The sequence below is a fragment of the Ceratotherium simum genome, chromosome 13 (genome assembly GCF_057802395.1).
Source record: "Ceratotherium simum simum isolate JZ-2026a chromosome 13, ASM5780239v1, whole genome shotgun sequence".
Lineage (NCBI taxonomy): Eukaryota > Metazoa > Chordata > Mammalia > Perissodactyla > Rhinocerotidae > Ceratotherium > Ceratotherium simum.
Window position 1 is genome coordinate 51,382,422 of NC_141912.1, and position 16,562 is coordinate 51,398,983.

The 16,562-nt window shown below is 40.8% G+C and overlaps 1 protein-coding gene across 2 annotated transcripts in view; it reads right to left on the reverse strand.

Moving 5' to 3' along the window:
* Positions 1-16,562, reverse strand: part of PKHD1 (PKHD1 ciliary IPT domain containing fibrocystin/polyductin) — a 431,042-nt gene that overhangs the window by 291,107 nt on the left and 123,373 nt on the right. For both annotated transcript variants that reach the window (XM_014782549.2, XM_087438704.1), the window contains exon 36: positions 913-1,125. In XM_014782549.2, the coding sequence (XP_014638035.2) occupies positions 913-1,125 (213 nt within the window). The remainder of the gene's footprint in view (positions 1-912; positions 1,126-16,562) is intronic.

Below are 16,562 nucleotides of genomic sequence, written 5' to 3' on the forward strand. Positions count from 1 at the left end.
TGGGACACAGAAATTTCCTGAATCTCAAGGAAAATAAAAATGTCCATTTTGCAAAGTGGGATTAGGTGATCAAAAGGCAAATAAAATTGGAGCAGAAACAGTCTGTAGCATAATTGCTGTTTTTTCCCAGAAATCCATAAACAACCAACCCATCTGTAACAGGACTCTAAGCAGAACTCTAACTGAACCCTGTTCACAGGAGGAGAACACAACCACAATAACAACCAAATGGAGTGGTCTCTATTGGTTTGTGATGCCATCAGTGTATACAGCCCTTAGTATATGCTCAGTAATTGTATCAGTCAGTTTTCACTACATTATGCTACAGTTACAAACGCAAATCTCAGTGGCTTATAACAACAAAGATTTATTCCTCACTCACATGCGTGAGAGCAGTAGGTAGGCTGCAGCTCCGCCCCTGTTGTCATTCAGGTTCCCAAGCCGAAGGAGCTGCCCCTATCTGGGACAGGTTATTCTCAAGCAGAGGGAAAAGAGCAAAATGGCCAAAACATCGTAACAGCTCTTAAAACTTCTACTCGGCCATGCAGTACATCATTTCTGCTCACACTCCATTGACCAAAGCAAGTCCTTGGCTAGGCCCACTCTCAGTGGGGCAGGGAAGTGTGGTCCACCCCCATGGAGGACCTGAAAGTCACCTGGCATGGGTGGAAGTATATAATCCTTATAGGAAGGGGAGCAAATAATTGGGAACTATAATGTACTCTCCCACAGGAATCATAACAATTAATATTTCTTATTTAAGGAAATAGTGCCCATGCTCTAATAAACTTGGTTGCCTCAGCAACTAACAGCCAAATAGTTTTAGGTAGTTTTATCATTTTCCCCACTGCCCATTGGGCATTGGCTAGACACAGCTCTCTCTCATCTTCTCTGGTCAATGGCCTCACTCACCATGCAGGGAAAGAGTTCCATTCCTCACAGCCAGGAACTTGACACCGTAAGGAAAGAAGGGGGTAGAGTGGGAACTGCCATAGAGTTTGATCTCAGCTTTGCCTTGGAAGGGCTTGTCCTTGGATCCAATCCGGAGCTCTCCACCATCAGAAACAAGGATGGAGTGTGCCCTGAGCTCGACAGGTCCCGGATCCATGAAAATCAGCTTGCCTCCTAATGGCCAAAGAGAAGATGATCAGTCCCTGAGAGGGTAAGGCTCACCTCCTTTTGACAGTTACAATGTCTAAAGAAATCCTCTTCATTTATATACTTCTTCTGGAATTAGACTCATTTTATCTTGCCCTTTCTTCTAGAAGCACAATAGAGTGTCTCAGACACCCAGGAGTAGAAGGACTACATTACAAAGCCAGCTTAGGTTAGCTAACACTATTCACTACAGCTGTATTTATAATACATATATTTTTTTTTTTTTTGAGGAAGATCAGCCCTGAGCTAACATCCATGCTAATCCTCCTCTTTTTGCTGAGGAAGACTGGCACTGGGCTCACATCTGCGCCCATCTTCCTCCACTTTATATGGGATGGTACCACAGCATGGCCTGACAAGCGGTGAGTCGGTGCGCGCCCGGGATCCGAACCCGGGCGTGCGTGCGCACTTAACCGCTACTCTACGGGGCCAGCCCCTATAATATTTTTAATGACAGTAACCTAAATATCCAGCAATTTAGGACTGCTTAAACAAGGAATGAGAAGCTAGTCATTTTTACCATCTAGCAGCAGATAAAAGCAGCATATAAAATCAAGTTAAAAAAAAAATCTGGGAAACAAGTCAACAGGAAATAAGAATAGAATAAAATGTCCCCAAATTATAAGGATTAGGATAAAAGGAAGTGTAATTAGGGCCACCATCATGACATTTGTAGCACTTTAGCTGACCAACATCCATTGTACTTTTCTTCTGATAATAGACTCTAATTTCCTTAAGGAACTGCTCTGCTCCGTTGAATAGAGTGGGACTGTCAATCATGGTGTCCTGGCCTACCATAGCCTAAGTCATGTACCCAGGCTTCAAATGGAAATCTGGAGCAAAGAGAAGACTGGAGATGTTCAGATCTCAGTAATCCCAGTGGCGGTATCTTAATGAGCCTGAGAAGAGTTCACGTTTCTGAGACCCCTCGCCTACCAATCTCCTTCAAAATGCCCTGATTGCTATCACTTCTACACCTGACTTGCCAGACTTTCCACCAATTATGTAAGATACTCAATACATCCCCAATAAATTTCCTTTTTAAAAGAAAGTTGGTTTCTGTTATTTGCAATCAAATAACCTTAACAGATATGGTTACTGTTTTGCTCTAATATCCAAATTTTCTGTAACATAGGAATATTATTTTATAATAAAATTATTTTATATTGTGAGAATAAATAATTAAGATATTAAAACAAACTTTCATCTTTATCACATTTTTCTTTAAAAGGATTTAGAATATTTGCATTTCATGCAGCATTTTCCCAATTATGCCAAAATAATTAAAGCATCCCATATAAATACTTTAACTTAAATGAGCTATTAAATCTATCGCCCTCCTGTACGTGGTTTGCAGAAGCACCGGACTAGACTCTTCTATCCTGTAATAAAGTGGTCAGAGTTGTGCTTTATACTGGAAACAGCAGGGGTCCTCTTTTCCAAACCCTACAGGAGCTTCTAATCTCAACCAAGATAAAAGCCAAAGGTCTTACATTGGGCTACGAAGGCCCCCCATGATTTGCCACCCCATCTCCAGTAACCCCCCAACATCATCTTCTAAAACTCACTTCTTCACTCATCTTCTCCAAACACGTTGGCCTGCTTGTTAGTCCTCAAACTAACGCTTGTGCATCTGTCCTTCCTTTACCTGCGATGTTTGCCTGTCAGACATCCACGTGGCGTTCTCCCTCCTGTTCCTATTCAGATGTTAACTTCTCCCTGAGGCCTGCCCCATCTAGTCTATACAAAATAGCATCCCCAAACCCCTTCCCAAACATATTTTTCTTCATAACACTTAACATCAGACATATTATATATTTACATGTTTACTGTCTGCCCTCCCCCCACTAGAATGCATGCTTCATGAGGGCACTTACCTGCTGTGTTCACTTCTATATTCCCAGTGTCTAGAACAGTGACTGATAGGCAGTTGGCACTCAATATATAATTGTTGAGCAAAGAAACAAATGGTTATATCTTTTTAGAGAATCTGATTTAAGAGTCTGAACTACCTAATGGACAAACACACACATACACGTACTCCCATTTTCTCAGAAAGGATGTTGTTACGTTTAATCTCTAAGTCCATACGTTGTCTCAATGAGCTAAAGGTAGGCAAGGAGGTGGAGAGGGCAAGGTGTCAGAAATGGCTCCAAAAGCAGATTCTATTGTAATAAGGAGGGTCTTGGTGAGGGGCAGTGAAGAGCAAAGACTCTTCATCTGCTAAATTTAGTCCTAAATCCAATGTTGTCCTAAAGCCAAATTATTGTGTTAGATTGTTGTTGTTTTCTAGAAATCTCAACTGGAAGTACTTAAATATGTACTGGAAGAATGAGAAGGAGACAAGAAAAAAACTAAGATGCCTTTAGTCATTTTTGTTTACCTCCATCTCAGTGCAGAGATAGTGATCAATAAAGATTTGACCCAATAGTCAAATGTGGAGGGCACTTCTTCCCTGACCTTCTGTTCTCACATTCCTCTTCAACTTTCCTCAGCTCCCTTCATCAAGCCTTCTAGCCTTCAATCCTAAAGCTCGAGCCACACACCATCAGTAAGAGTCATAAGATGTTTACTTGGACTCAACCCCTTAAACTGCCCTTTCCTTTCAGCCACGGTTTAGAACACACTTCACGTGGGTAACCAGTTCACCACATGGATGTGCATGGTAAGAGTTCTTCCCTCAGAGAATTATGGCGACACTTCTTGAAATGATGCTTGTAGATCCCTGGTCTCAGGTCTGACACCTATGAGACACTTACTGCCACGGTGTCTGCTGCTATCGTCACACTCATCATCTTCTCTTCCCCCATTATTGCTATTACTGATCAATTTCCACAGCTGCTCCATCCCTTTAGCACTACTAGACCACTTCCTTCCAACAGCTCACCATCGGTGTCCTGACTTCCCTTCTGAAATATGGCATATAGATCATATACTCAAAGGTAAACTTTCCAAGAAGCATGAAACTATCCTTTGGTGATCTATAGGCTTGATGCTAGAGTGGCACGACACTGCCTACCAGACTTCCAAAGGACCCACTGGCAATTTTAACTGTCACTTTCCCTTCCATTGTCATTACAATGACAAGAATAATCACTAGAAGTGCAATAATAATCATGACTCCTGCTGTGAACAAGAGGGAAGAACTGTGGCCTGTGGTACAGGCCACAATCTTATGTTTACTGAAACTTTTTAACTCACAGCTACATGTCATTAATGTCCCAACTAATTATCTTCAACTGGTGGGCCATGGATTTGCACGGCAGGACTCCTCCATCATAAATAGTCAGGAAATCTGAGCTGACCTTGATGAACAACTGTTGGAGACAGGGCATGGAATCAAGGTTCCTGTCCTGACTCTGATATCAGCCTCTGAATGACCCTCAGTAAGTCCCATACAATTGCTGGGCTTCAGATTACTCAGTTCTCAAATCTGTCCTACTCAGTGCCTAGGGATTGTCTGTTTTCTCATCAGTGGAGGGTAGAATCATGTGTTCTCATGAGGCTCTTTCCAGCTCTAGAATATTTGACATCTACTTCTTCAAGAATGCTGTCAGGTGTGCATTTGACAGTGAATGGAGACATGGAACTCATGTTTTCCTGACCTGCCTATGCTGCAGTGAACTTTGAATTTCACCTGAGAAAGGTATTACACATACAGTCAGGAATTCAAGTAAGACTATGGGGGAAACCTAGAAGCTAACATTTATTATGCACCTACCATATGCCAGAATTGTTAGATATGTTGTCTGAAATGACCTTCAAAACAAGCCTATGAGGTTGATATCACTCTCTGTCTTTCGCAGAGCAGAGAGTGGGCTGAGAGAGGCTGTGTCAGCCCGGAATAGGCAGAGTAAGCATTAGAACCCAGGACCACCTGGCAGAAAAGCTCACTGTCTATCTACTTCTGAAAACCCTCCCAGGTAGCTTTTTCATTAATTAGGGTTGTTATCATTGTTACATTTAAGGAAAAACATGTATTAACCTAAGTAAGTTTGCCTATGGCTTGTTTATATATGATTTACTTTAATTTTGTTAATGTAGATATACCATGCCTCATTCCCGAAAGGAGTTGAGACAGATTACAGGGATTACTGGGTAAATTTATAAACCTGGACTTTGTCCCTCGTATCATCAAGCAAAATATTAAATACACTGAAACAAATTGGTAGAAATTTTAAAACGTCATTTACTGATGGGAACTAATAATGACGCTAATGAAGGGAGAAAAGATCAGCCCAAAGAAAATGAATGATTTGTGTTGGCAACAGTACTATCAACAGGACTGATTAATTAATATAATAATCATTATTCCCCACCAAAAAGCCTTCCCTCCTCACTTGATCAGTGGCAAATATAAAGAAATCTAGGTAAATTAAGAAGAGAGTTTGATGAGGAATTTGGCTATTTTTGGTTGAAATATTATAAGTGATAACCAAAGTGAAGCCTTCTTGGTGTGAAAGAATGTAAAATTTATATTTAATCTAGCTCTGTGCCGAGTCCCCAAGTGATTTATCCTCACACTTTATTAGCTTAAAACAAATATACAGTGGGCTGCTTTAAAGAATAGTTACTTGAGTATGGGAGGCCAGTGGGAGGACTTTATTTCTCCACTTTATGGAGTTTGACCCCATTTCTGAAAGCCGAAATAAAGAGCAGGGCTGAAATCAGCCTTTGGCTGTGACCCTTAAATTGCTTGTTATGATTGTTCATGAAAGCTGAGTATGCCCCACAAGTGACCTTGGGTAATTTTATAAAAATCAATCAACCATCATTATTGTTACTTCCCCTCTAAAATAAATAAATGAACACAACTTTTTACATGTAATCACCTCTTTCCATTAAACATCTCCTTTATTTCTTTTAAAGGGAAGTAAAGGAGACTTTTAGCAGCTAGCTAATGTTTGCAAAGTACATCAAAACCTGCTTTTGGCTAACCCTACAATTAGACATCCTCTGTAATAACCACAAAACGATTTCTTGTGTGTGTGTGTATGTGTTCTAAGAAAAACAAATACACAGTTCTAGCTATTTTCCCCCTTACGGAAAAAAATTTAGAGTATGAATATTTTATCATACAACAAGACTCTTCAAAAGAACTAGCTCTACCTCCTATCTTCAACTCTCTCCCTCCACTCTCTTCAACCCTCCCCTGCTGGGCTTTAGCTTGACAAGTCCATCAAAACTGGTCCTGGGCACCAGTGGGAACCACATTGCTGAATCCAAGCCTGGAAGCTCAGTTCTCACCTTTCCTGAGTGGCCGGCAGCATTTGATACACTTGGTCACTCCCTCTTTTTTGAAACTCTTTCCCATCACTTACCCAGCACTGTGCCCTCCTGGTTTTCCTCCTACCTCCCCTCTTGGCCTCACCTACCTGATTTCTCCTGATTGTCCCAACCACTGACACCTGGAGTGTTTCAAGACTCGGTCCCTTGATCACTTTTCTTATCCTTCTATGAACACTGCCTTGGTTGTCCCATCTTGTCTTAAGGTTTTAAATACCATCATATACTAATTGCTGAAGACTCCCAAATTTACATCTCCAAGGCCAACCTCTACCCTCATCTCAAGACTCGGAGATCCAACTGCCTACTCAACATCTCTTCTTGATGTCTCATAGGTTTCTCAACTTAGCATGTCCAAAAAGTGAACTCATCTTGCCCCACGGTCTTCCCACAGTCCTTCTCATCTCCCTAAATGGCAACTCCATCCTTCTCGTTGCTCAGTCTGAAACTCCTAGAGTCAGCATTCACTCCCTCTCACACGACATCCAATCCTTCAGGAAAGGTTATGTATTCTTCCTTCAAAATATCCCCATGATTCAACCACTTCTCACCACTTCCACATCTGTTGCTGGGGTCTAAATCATTCTCATCTCTTCCCTGGATTATTGTACAGCCTCCTGTACTCAGCTTCCTGCTTCCACCTTTGCCCCCACCCCAGGGTCTAGTCTCAAAACAGTATTCAATGTGACTTTTTTTCAAATGTAAACCTTATCATGTCACCTCTCTGCTCAAAATTCTCCAATGGCTCCTACCATACTCAGAGTCAAAGCCTACCAAACCCTGCAGGACTGGTCCTCTCTGGCCCACTCTCCCTCCACTCTCCCTGTGGCTCACAATCCTCCTGCCACCCTGACTTTCTTGCTTCCCTGCCTCACAGCCTTTGCCCTCACTGTATGTAAATCCCTCAACCACCACCAAACCCCCTACCCACCTTTCTTGCTGCGTTTTTCCTCCATGCTGCTCAGCAAATCTACCAAAAAATATAATTTTCTTATTTGACTGTTTTGCTTATAGAAATCAACTCCATGAGAGCAAGAATCTTGGTCTATTTCGTCCACAGCCATAGCCCCTGTGCCTAGAACAGTGCTGGCACATGGGCACTTGGTAAGTGCTCACTAAATACTAGATGGACAAATAGGAGTTCAAGTTATAGGAGTGAATGAGGTCTCCCAAAGAGAACATGAAGAGTGAGATCAGAACAGAGATAAGGGGAACAAGCCGTCAAATTTTAATAAAGACTAGAATAAGGAGAAGTAGTAAGATTCTTGAATGTGGAGGCCGGCCCCCTGGCCTAGCGGTTAACTGCGCGCGCTGCGCCACTGGCGGCCTGGGTTTGGATCCCGGGCGCGCACCGACGCACCACTTCTCCGGCCATGCTGAGGTCGCATCCCACATAGAGCAACTAGAAGGATGTGCCCCTATGACATACAACTATCTACTGGGGCTTTGGGGAAAAACAAGGAGGAGGATTGGCAATAGATGTTAGCTCAGAGTCGGTCTTCCTCAGCAAAAAGAGGAGGATTAGCACGGATGTTAGCTCAGGGCTGATCTTCCTCACACAAAAAAAAAGAAAGATTCTTGAATGTGGGTCAAAGAATTAGGTGAATCAGAAGAAGAATCAGAAAGTTGTAGAGACGTAGGCTCTAGGAGGAGATTTAAGGACCATGAAGGTGATAGATGAAGATGGCAAGCACTTAGTGTCATTTTTAGGAGGCTCTTGGGAGAGAGGGTTCAGAGCAAGAGTGTGCTTGGTTAGGATGTGAATTGAATGCCAGGTGATGAAATGGACCCAAGGAGAGTGACTCCAGTTTTAAGCAGAGGGAAAGCCAGAGGTGAATGGAGGCAAGATCCAGGGAGGGATCTGAGAAGCCCAATTAATCAGATCAACCTGTATCACCAAACTAGATAATTCACTTACTCAAAGCTTGAACTATCTAAACTTTTATATGTGAATTATCCAATTTACTTATCTATATTGATTAATCTCCATTCAGCTCTTTGTGTCAACACTGAATAATTCCTTAAAAGTTTAGCAGCCTATATCTTGTTACCTTTCCAGTCGTTAAATAGTCAAAGAGACAGAGAAGCCAGTGGAATTCCTTTTCCTTGAAAGATTATAGATGATTATCCATTCAGGATGGACAGTTCCCACTCTGCTTGGATAAGAAGGGCTGTCTGAGTGATCTGGGCACAGCTGGGGTACACGGCTGCACCCTACTGCACCACGTTGCTGTGGAGGTGGGCGTCAGGAGGCGGTGAGAACAAGGAGGGAAGAGTAGCATTCAGGGAAGGCAGCCACAGCCCGAAGCCTGCGCTGTGATGGGGATGCACACAGCTTCCTTTGTTGGCAAGATCCGGATTAGACTTGTGCCTGATCCACTGGAGCAGAGCCTGGAAGCCTTCGAGGTGGGCTTGTCCCTGGCCAGAGAGGCGGAAAATCAATTTGGCTGGCAAACGAGAGCCCCCAAGAGCTCAGTGCACGCTCCATAATCCTATCCACTAGCAGCTCAGGAAATAGATGCCTGAGCCCTCACATATTCATGGGGGATGTGAGGCATAAATCAGGCTTTAAGGATTGGGGGCAAAGGGAATGGACTCTCTGGCTGGCTACTAATTAATCAAGCACAGAACACCTAAACCTAGCAACCTGAGAGTGAGCCACACACACTCAGGCACAGGCTCTGCTGCTGCTTTTCCCGATTTTTTTTTTTTCATTTCAATTAAAATAGATATCCGATGAAATTTTCCCCTTTAGCTGATGCTGCTTATGCACCCCCCTGTTCTTCCTTTAATTAAAAAACATGCTTATTGCAATACTTGCCAGAATCACTTTAACGGTATTTTAATTGTAATGTCTCTGCCTGATTACAAAAAGAAAATATGAACTAGAAAGTGTTTGCAAAATGTTCTCAGGATGCCGGAAAAGAATCACACACCTCCCCGGATGGATGCCACATGCTAATTCCTTAATTAACCTGGAACTGCAGTCAAATGGGCAGTGTCGAGGAAAAAACATCTGAAATAAAATCACTGACTCAGAGCTGTGAACAAGAGCAGTTGGGAGAAATCGTTTTCATCAGCTCAGATTTCCCTAGCAGGAGAAAGAACTGCATCTAACTAAAAATGCCATGCTCAGGATAGGCCCATTCAATGTGGCCAGCCAAATTTCCATCATTCTTTGCAAAGGGTTGCAGAGCCTTTAGGAAAAGAGTAGCTGGGCCAGGTTAATTGGCTTCCAGGCCTGACAATTCTATATGGTTCCCTTTATTGTCTTAGGCTAGTAGTTCTCAAACTTGAGCATGCACCTAAATCACCTGGGGGTCTTAAAACAGATTGGTGGGCCTCATCCCCAGAGTAGGTTTGCTGTGGGGCCCCAAAATTTGCATTTCTAGCATGTTCCCTGCTGATGCTGATGCTGCTGATTGGGGACCACACTTTGAGAACCACTACTCTAGATAAATCAAGCGACTGCTCTAGGTGTCCATAGTCTTGTGTTGTTTGCTATTATCTAAAACAGGCTTAGAAATATAAGGCTGGAATTCGAGATTAATTCACTTTGTCATTCAACCAACATCTGCTGTTTTCCAGCCTTTCTGCTACATGCTGAAATAAAAAATGAACACAATACAGTCTCCACTTTCAGAAGGTCAGGATGAAGTTTAATTACTCCAGATGAATAGAAATACCCTGGTTTTAGTGAATTGGCCAACTTTACAGATAACTGAGAAAGAAGGTAAAGAGTGTGACTCAGGCTTTTACTTTTTCTGTAAAACATCAAATTCATTAAGTTAACCTTATAAATGGATTAACTCTATACTAATTATAGAAGTGTAAACATATTTGTGGAAGAGAAACTATACAGAAATATTTAAAGGAACTCAAACACTGGGATATAAATAAATGCCTTTGTCATTATAGCCACTGTTATCGATTATTACTTAACTAAATTTGATCTCCTTTATACCTTCAGAAAAGCATTACTTCCTTTTACCAACAAAGCATCTGGTATTTAAGTGCTCATGGCCCTCAGCTGTTCATGGATTTCTAAAAAGTCACTTAAGATATCAGAAAGAAAGCTGTTTGTGAGGACAAACAGAAAAGACTAAAAAAAGCCCCACAAACAAACAAAACCTATCTTTTCCCCAAAGTCTGTACCAGGCCATAAAAATCTCCCCAGCTACCAAGTTACTCATTCACATAATCTCCTTCCTTCTCTTTGTCAAAGTCCAATTAGCATTGACCCAATCACATTTTTGACCAGCCCTGCAATTTGATACATTTCTCTGAGCAATCTGTTTATTCAAAAGGTTCCAAATATAATTATTCTCTGGATATTATAAACATGATTTAGTTGTAGCATAGTAATTTTAGAAATTAAAGGTAACAGTTATTTCCTCATAGTATTCATTTATTAAAAAAGCAAGAATACCTCCTCCCTTTACCTGACCCCCAGGAATATTACATTACATGAGAAATAATGAAACCGGCAAACAGTTAGCCACTGATGATTAAGCAGCTAGTAACTATGGGGGCTCGGAATTGGCCACCTCAAAATATGTCTCTGCCTGAAGGACACTTTGACCCCCACCCCCAGTAACTGACCAAAAGAGTTTGGGATGGGAGGCCTTCCCCCAGGACAAGCCATCACCATAGACATCTGCGGGTATCTGGGAGGGTCCTTGCTAAGCCCATTCTTAGTCATGGTTACTCTTTGTAAGAGACATTTACATTTGTAAGGGAAATCTCCATTTGTAAAGGTATCTTCTTCCCTGTACCAGGAAGAAGGGGAGGTGCGGGGTGGCCTTACCTAGAAACTTATCAGAATAGAAGGTGAGGATTTAAATCTGCATGATAAATTTACCCATTGTTAACTGTGCTGTTTGGACACTATGCTATCTGACTCCTACTAGGTTCTGGGTAGCATGTAGTGGGTGTTCGAGATATTTTTTTCAGGAATTGGAACTCCTTGTCCACTTCAGCCCAGTTGAGACCACCAACTCATCAACTGGGCCCACGCAGACATATGTCCCATAAGCGACATTTTGCCATCAAGAGGTTAAAGCTCCACCCTTAGGGCATGCTAACACCGCCATTCTGTGAACATGCATCCCTTGAAGAGGCGTGAAGCCTGACCATGCTTACACAGATCATCAATCACCTCATTTCTCCTCCCCTCCAATCATTTCAGACCACCTTGTCCCTACCCCGTAAATATCCCTGAGTCCCCATTTTTGGGGAAGTGGATTTGAGATTCAATCTCCCGTTTCCTCAAGTGGCTGCCTTGTGACTAATAAACGCTCTCTCTGTCTGCAATCTCATCCTCTCAGTGATTGGCTTTCTGCATGGCAGGCAAAAACGGACCTGGTGTGGTAACAATAATAGTAATGAAATGCTTAGTCTCCAATATATTTTAATGTGAACAAGAATCTCAGATACATAAGCATTCCATATTTCTAGCTCCACTCCCAGTTTGGATAAACAGGATGTGGGAATCATTAATCAACAAATGAGGTAGAGAGGTAAGGTGAGACCAAGTCCTGAAGGACGCTGTAAGCCAGATTCAGGAGTTTAGACTTGATGTTAAAGGCTAATGGAAAGTCAACGAAGGGTTTTAAGTAAGGAAGTTTGAAACATTTATCTTTCGTTACTAAAAATATTATAGCTTCTGTGCTAGGAAGGGACTGGTCCCTTTCGGTAGCATTTTTCATGTTACCATATCCAAGCTGTCAAGACATAAAACTGTAAATTGTTTAATATCTATCTATCTGTCTGTCTGCCCATCTATTGAAAGCATGTCCTTTCTCACAGCATTGGCTTATCTTTCATTTAAGGCTAATCAAGTGTGTCTGGGACTGTTCTCTGGAGGTAAATAATGTAAGTCATTGTCTGATTGGGAAAAATAAGGAGTTTCAGAGCCAAGTGTCCCCCACATTAAAAAGCCTTTGTCTCTGATCTCCTGATACACAAATAGTAAATGGAATTGGTCACTGTCTGGACTAATTCACTAACATTTGAGGATACCAGGAAGGGCTCCGATTATAGAGAAATTCACAACTAACATTAATCTGCCTCTTTAGGTCAGAAATTCATTCATTAGTTGATTCATTCAACAGTTATTTGAATACCTACTATGTGCCTGGAGATATAATTGTCCTGGCAATATAAAGCTAGGCAAAAACATAACTGGCCCCTGTTTTCATAAGCATATAGCCTAGGACACATCTTCCCCAAAAGTAGAGGGAAGAGAAAAATGCACTCTAATGTTAAATTTGTAAAGAACTGATATAAAAGTAATTCAGATTCTTAGCTGATTAAAAATTCTATCCATGATCCACTTAGCTTTGGATATAGGAAAAGTCCTCTCCCATTAAATAAGTAACACCAGCTTCTCACCAAGGAAAGACTGACACACAGAGACACAGGGAAAAGTGCATTAAAGACGGAGTGCAAAAAAGTCAGGTTAATTCTTTCTGAGGCTGACTTCTTCAGCAGGCTTCTCCTTTAGATTATTGCACAACCCAGACCCTTCTGGAGCACCAGGCTTGAAAATATGGCAAGAAAATTTACTAACTCCTTTATTGCACTTCCTCCACAGGGTTGCACACACAAGCAACATTAACATCCAGTAGAGATTTACACAAGCCACTCTTCTCCGACAAAGGGAAGAGGGTCACCATCATTTCCATTTTGCACATTGACTTGAGGACAAGAATCTTACCCAAAGCCACAGGAGGGTCTGTGGCTGCCTCAAATTTGAAACCCCCAGTTTGCTGACCAAACTGCAATGAATCAACCCTGTTGCGTTGTCTGTACATAATCAAACCATCTCCTGCCTTGAAGAAGCCATGTTTCAACTGAGAGAGGAGGCAATTTAGTTGATCTCTTTTTAAACCAACTTGCAGATAAATTATTTTAAACTTAACAATTTGCAACAAATTTTACCAGCCCACAAAACCCTTTATGTTGACCAAGACATTCTATAGTTATGAGAGAAAGAAATATTAATGCAGAATATTTCATTTTTATCAAATCTCCAGCCTTCCTTTAGGTGGATTTCCTTTAAATCTAAGCTGACATCTGTAAAGTCTTAAAGCTGGAGGCACAGGGTAATCTGCCCAGTGATTCGCATGGTCTTGATGCACACAGAGAACACAAGTAATGTCCTGGGAAGTCCTGTTTCATAGCACTCTCAGATCATTGCATTGTAAAGTGTTATCGGAAGCATGTACCTAGTGAACCTGAGGCTGGTTCGGTGCTAACCAGGAGGAACCAGGTGTACAATCCCTGGGATAAAAAAGGCTGTGCTGGGTACAGCACTTAACACCTCACTCTGAAATCCTCAAACCCTTGCTAAGGATGAAGAAACTCTACAAAGAACCTGACAGTGAGTCAAGAGATGATGCTCATCTCAATAAGCCAAAAAAATTCATTTCTATGCTATAGAAATCCCAAATATAATAGACTACAGGGAACTGACTGTCCCCAAAACTGTGGACTAAAAAAAAAAATTTGGAGAAAATGAGACCACATTCCCAACTGAACCACAAAAACACGCTTGCACAAGTCAAAATAACAAGGAGAATGGAGGCAACCAAATGGATAGACTCTACTGTGTCCACCTCTGTATCCTTCCCTCTCTTGTCATAGAAAGGAAAACACTTCAATATGCATTTTGAAGATAACAGAGGCAAAAGCAATCCAAGGCCTTTATTACCTAGATAATTCTTTCAGTAATCCAGTTTTCTTGTATATAGAAGCAGCTACTATCTGTAAATAAAATTGTAACTTAGACCTGATATTCAGCCATCTCTTCTGTTATCCCCTTCAGTCCAAAAGAAATAACAACTAACATTAATTGAGTGCTAGTCTAAACCAGTCCCTGTGCTAAGAGCTTTATAAATATTCCCTTATTTAATGCTCAAAAGATGCATGTGAGTTGGGCAGTACATTGTAGTGTTGCCACACAATAGCAAACAATAAATGTTAGCCATCGTCGTTACGGGTTGCTGTCACTGTAACAGGCATCACTCTGATGAGGAGAAATCAGAGGCTTACGGAGGCTACTCAACTCACCCAAGGTCACAGAGCTGGTAAGAAGCAGAGCCCGGATTCAGACTCAGTTCTTTCTGGCTCGAAAGCCTGCCAAGAATTTAACTGCTTTGGTATACACCAGTAGACCAAGAAATAGAAAATCACATTAAGGGAAACTATTAAGCAGCAATGGAGACTGGAATCAAGTCTCTGCTCAAGCATTTTAAAGTGATGGCATTGTAAGTACTAAGAAACTACAAAATGTCTTCCTTTTGAAAGCCCAACACTAAAGGAAAAGGGGTTGCTAGAGTTCATCCTCCTCTAACTGACCCTTTATTAATTATTATCTCTAGGCCACTTCATGTCAGGCTGCTTGACCACCAGACAGAGAGAGATTCATTGCTTCATTCAGAAAATATGAATGCTTCCCCAGCTACAGACCACAAGCCCAAGATCCTTGCCCAGGACGCATAATGGCTCAGACAAGAGGGTAACATTCTTTCTTTGTTATTATGGCTCATCATAATTACTTGGAATAAAATAATAAATTTTAATTCAGTGATGCCTATGGCCGTTGGGCATCTTAACATAAAAGAACAAAAAAATATAATTAACTAAATCAAGGCAATATGCCTATTTCCATCCAAGCTCATTAGTATTAATTGATGGGGTTAATTCTCTTTTGTGTTTAACAGTACCCCCTAAAAAATAATTGTTTTTAAAAAAAAGGAGGGAGAGAAGAAGTAGAGAGAGTAAGTAGACAGAAGTTCTGCATCTTTTGCTAATTAAAGTGAAATAATAATAAATATAGCTGAAGTTCTTATCATGGTCACAAAAACTCTGCTATTTTTCAATAAAGTTCAGGAATCAGTACACATAGCATCATAAATAATGGTGAAAACACGGTCTTTGGTGTCATTTCCCAATTGCCTCTAAGAAATTTCTAATCCTCCTTTCTACTACATAAGTTGTACTGGTAAGAAAAAATATCTATTCTATTTCATAGATGGAAATTAGTAAGGCACAGAGTTAGAGACTCTTGAGGGCCACATGTGGAAGTGTTGATTTTCCTGATGTAGGAGCCTGCTCCTGTATATATTAGGATGCTGCCTTCCATGAATGGAAAAATAATATACAAGATGCAGTATTTTCATAGAGTAGTTCCAAACGTAGTTCTTAGGTGATCTAGTTGCACTTTTATTTAGCACTAATCCTTTCAAAGTGTGTGCATACTGCATGTAGAATGTACTCTTTGTAATATTGTGGAAATGGCTGAGAAAGTACTTCCACTATAATACTTTATATTTTTTTTGTTAAAATCTTTTGAAGATATTCCTTTTTGGCTTGAAATTTTTTATGCTTTATCTCAGTTGGCAGATGGTATCAGAAAAATAAAGAAAATTCCACTTAGCTATTTGTCTGATACCAGGAATGGATATGAAAAAGATAGAGAACAACAGACATTCAGAGAGTGAATTGCTGTTCATGGTGATGATGGTGATGATTCAATCTTATATTTGAATACCTTTTTATTATCTTCGAGTACTTTCACACATATTATCGACCAAGAGAAGACATTAGAGGTTTTGAGCTATGCTGTATCAACCAGATATTTGAGAGTTGGACTTCTTCACCAGTGAAGGCCTTCTTCAAAAGCCTTTTAGAAATGGAAAAATAACTTACCAATAGATTTTATATTCCTATAAATCATAATGATATACATTTATACATAGGTGTGTGGATGTATATATGTGTATGTTAATATACGTATATTAATGTGTATATGTGTGTACATTTGTACATATGTGTATGTATATATATGGATATATATACATGTCAGTGAGCACAGCTAAGGATGGTGAAAGTAAATTAGTTGGGAAAAGTGATATTTAAGAGAGCAAAGTTTAAAAATTATACTGCCAAAATTTCATTCAGGACTTAAACTCTGCACCCTTTTACTTGTCCATTAATTCAATAATTAGCTCATATTCTTTGAGCCCTCATCATGTGTCACGCACTGTCCTGGACAGTGAAGAGACAGTAGTAAATAAATGAGTGAAGTCCTTAGCCTTTTTCAGCTTACACTC